General features: G+C 65.7%; 1 protein-coding gene across 1 annotated transcript, besides 1 other annotated feature; it reads right to left on the bottom strand.

The window, feature by feature from the left end:
* Positions 1-2,860: a sequence feature (areas not merged during assembly with more than two copies in the genome that could not be assigned to a particular haplotype).
* Positions 363-2,860, bottom strand: Tc00.1047053508561.10 (dispersed gene family protein 1 (DGF-1), putative; the record flags this gene model as incomplete). Its single annotated transcript, XM_797737.1, has 1 exon — positions 363-2,860. A coding segment is annotated over one exon (2,498 nt), but the record flags the coding sequence as incomplete, so codon positions are not given.

The following is a 2,860-nucleotide window of genomic DNA, read 5'->3' as shown; positions in this document are numbered from 1 at the left end:
CACGTCCTCATTACTTATTCCAGACATGAAATAGAGAGAGCAGCAGCCCCCATATTCGGTGCTGCAGCGAATAGCGTAAAACACACGCACACACCCGTTACGCATCCACGCCGGGCTAGCGTCATAGTTCGATAATCCGTTGTCGTCGATAATCGGTAAAATAAAATAAGAACAACAAACCAATCACCCAACCAATCTATGAATAATGGAAAGAAAGCAGATATCCGCCAGAAGCGTCCACGTTATGCCGCATCTGCGAGGGGCTTTGTGCCTTCTCGCCGCGTAGCGTTACTGTTGGGGGCGAAGCCTTTCCACCCCCGAAGGGAGAAAATGCGCCAAATTTTCCGTCAAGCAAAGCATCTTCACCTGTCCAGAAGAGCATAATTAATGCTGCAGCTCGCACTGGATACATGGTCGAACAGGCTCAGAGCGTCTAAGCGAATGTCACCGGCCATGGGCTGCAACGGCGCAGCGGGTGGCCGGTAAGAAGACGCAGCGGTGGTGCCTGAGGCGTACGACGATGAAGTCACGTCGTGCGGCTTCTGCGTCTCCTCGTCGCTCTCCTCGCCATCGCGCAGCAGCGCCTCCAGCCCGCCACGCCGCGGCTCGCGCAGCTCCTGCCAGTGGCGGTCCTCCGCGTACCACACAACGACGCTGTATAAAGCGACCGCAAGCAGCACAGCCGTCAGCAGCAGCACGATAGCCGCGTGCGCCCTCGCACCGCCGTCGCTCGGCACAAGATGGTTGGCCGCGCTGACCACGCACAGCGCCGCAAGGAGCGCAAAGCTCGCCGCGTGCATCACCGTCAGGAAGGCCGAGCGCATCATGTTCGTGAAGGCAACCACGCCCGCACCCGCAAGCAGCACAGCAGCCATGCAGAAGTACTGGACGTGGCAGCCTCCCACGGGCGGGTGCACAGCCGCAATCAGGCCCACCACGCACAGCACCGACAGCTGGAACACGCACCAGTACACGCGGCTGCCCCTCATGTTCGTCAGCATGCTGCCGTACATCCGCTGCTGCGCCGCGGGGTGCCAATACCCGACGGGGTACAGCAGGCGCTCGTGCAGCGGCTTCCTCGAAAACTGCCAGTACCTCGTAAAGCTCGCGCCCGTGTGGCGGGCAATAAAGTAGCACACACCAGCAGGGAACGCCACACCGTACAGCACGCCAACGACACCAATCACGCGGTGCTGCACGCGGGCGCCAGGCATCGTCAGTGCGAGCACGGAGCCGAAGAAGATGCCGAGGAGCATCGCGTGCGCCACAACGTACGTCAGGCTCGGGAAGCGCATCGCCGCCCACGCACTCGCCGCGTCCACGCCGCGCCACCGCTGGAAGGCCGCCGTCACACCGCAGTGCACGCACCCGAACACAACGGCGAGCAGCGCGTTGCCCACCACCATCCACAGCGGGCCAAGGGCAGCGAACGCCGAAAGGAAGTACGGCAGCGCAGCGGTGCTCGCACGCTCCTGCGTCGAGGCGCATGGCATCCTCGCAAACACGCCGAGCGCCTGCATCTCCAGGACGGAGCCCAACCCGCCGGTCACCACCACGGCAACAGCCGCCGCACCCGCAACAACGCCGGTGATCGCCGAGAGGGCGCTGGCAGCGGCGGGCAGCATGTTCGACCTGATCGTGAAGGACCCAAGCAGCACACCCTTGCAGCCGCCAGACACCGCCGCAGCGTCGCAGCGAATGACTATCGTCTCGTCGGCAGCAATGTAGTAACCGCGGTGCACGGGCACAGCCAGCTCCACGACGGTGGACGGATTCGTCGCGTTGCGCACCCACGTCGCGTTGCTCAGCATCGCTCCCCACGGACCGCCGAACCCACTCGGTTGCGCCGTCGACACAGGCACGAAGCTCAGGTGCGTGCCGAGTTGCGGGTCACGTGCCCACCGAAACGGCGGCGGCAGCGCCACAATAAGCCGCGTCGGGACGGCGCTCCCACCGCCGCGGATGTCGTTCTGCGTCAGGCTCCCACCAGCCGCCGTCGTCGTCACAGCGAGCGTCGGGCACGCCACGTCGCTCCACCACAGCGTGCTGCTCACCGACGCTGTCGGGGTCCGCGTGGGCGGCAGTGCCACCGTCTCCGTCACCTGCAGCGTCTCCGTCGGCCCGTACTGCGTCGGACTGTAGTGCGTCGCGCTCGGCGTCGGCTTCCACGTTGGCGTCGGGCTGCGCGTCTCCGTCAGCGTCGCCGTGTGGCTCAGCAGCGGCATGCCGGGCGTGTGGTTGCACCCGTCCACGTGCGGCAGGTACACCGGCAGGCAGTCGCGCCCGTACCCGCCCTCAGCACAGCGGCAGCGGCACGACCCCGACATCGCCCTCGTCGCAGCTGCAAAGCAGTGCACGTCGGCGTCGCAAACGCCACACGCCACGGGGCGGAATTCCCCGATGATGCCGGCGGACCTGTAGTCCATCGGCTGCAGCGCCTGCCCGTTGAGCGTCAGGCACCCCACAACGAACCGTCGGCCGGCGCCTCCAAGCGCAACGGTGCCGTCCATCACGACGGGCCCGCTGCCGGCGTTCCCGTGGAGCGTCAGCGTGCTCTGCGCGAGCTCCGCACTGCGCGGGTACGACGGCACCGACAGGAGCCTGCCGCTGATGCTGTTGCCGCGCACCGACAGCCACGACCCGGACACAAACGACGCCAACCCCCGCAGCACCAGCAGCGCGCCATCCGTCAGCGCACCGGCGTTGTCGTTCACTACGACGGCGGACAAGTTAGCCTCCACACCGCTGTCGAACACCAACCCATGCGCGGCGTACACCTGGCTCCCCGACACGCGCAGCACAGCGCCCCCAGACGCAACCACGCGCGCACTCGCGTACAACGCATATTCGCCACCGAACA

Source organism: Trypanosoma cruzi, genomic scaffold, assembly GCF_000209065.1.
Source record: "Trypanosoma cruzi strain CL Brener 1047053516919 genomic scaffold, whole genome shotgun sequence".
Lineage (NCBI taxonomy): Eukaryota > Euglenozoa > Kinetoplastea > Trypanosomatida > Trypanosomatidae > Trypanosoma > Trypanosoma cruzi.
Note: the sequence above shows the minus strand (reverse complement) of the source record. Positions and strands in the feature narration are given on the sequence as shown.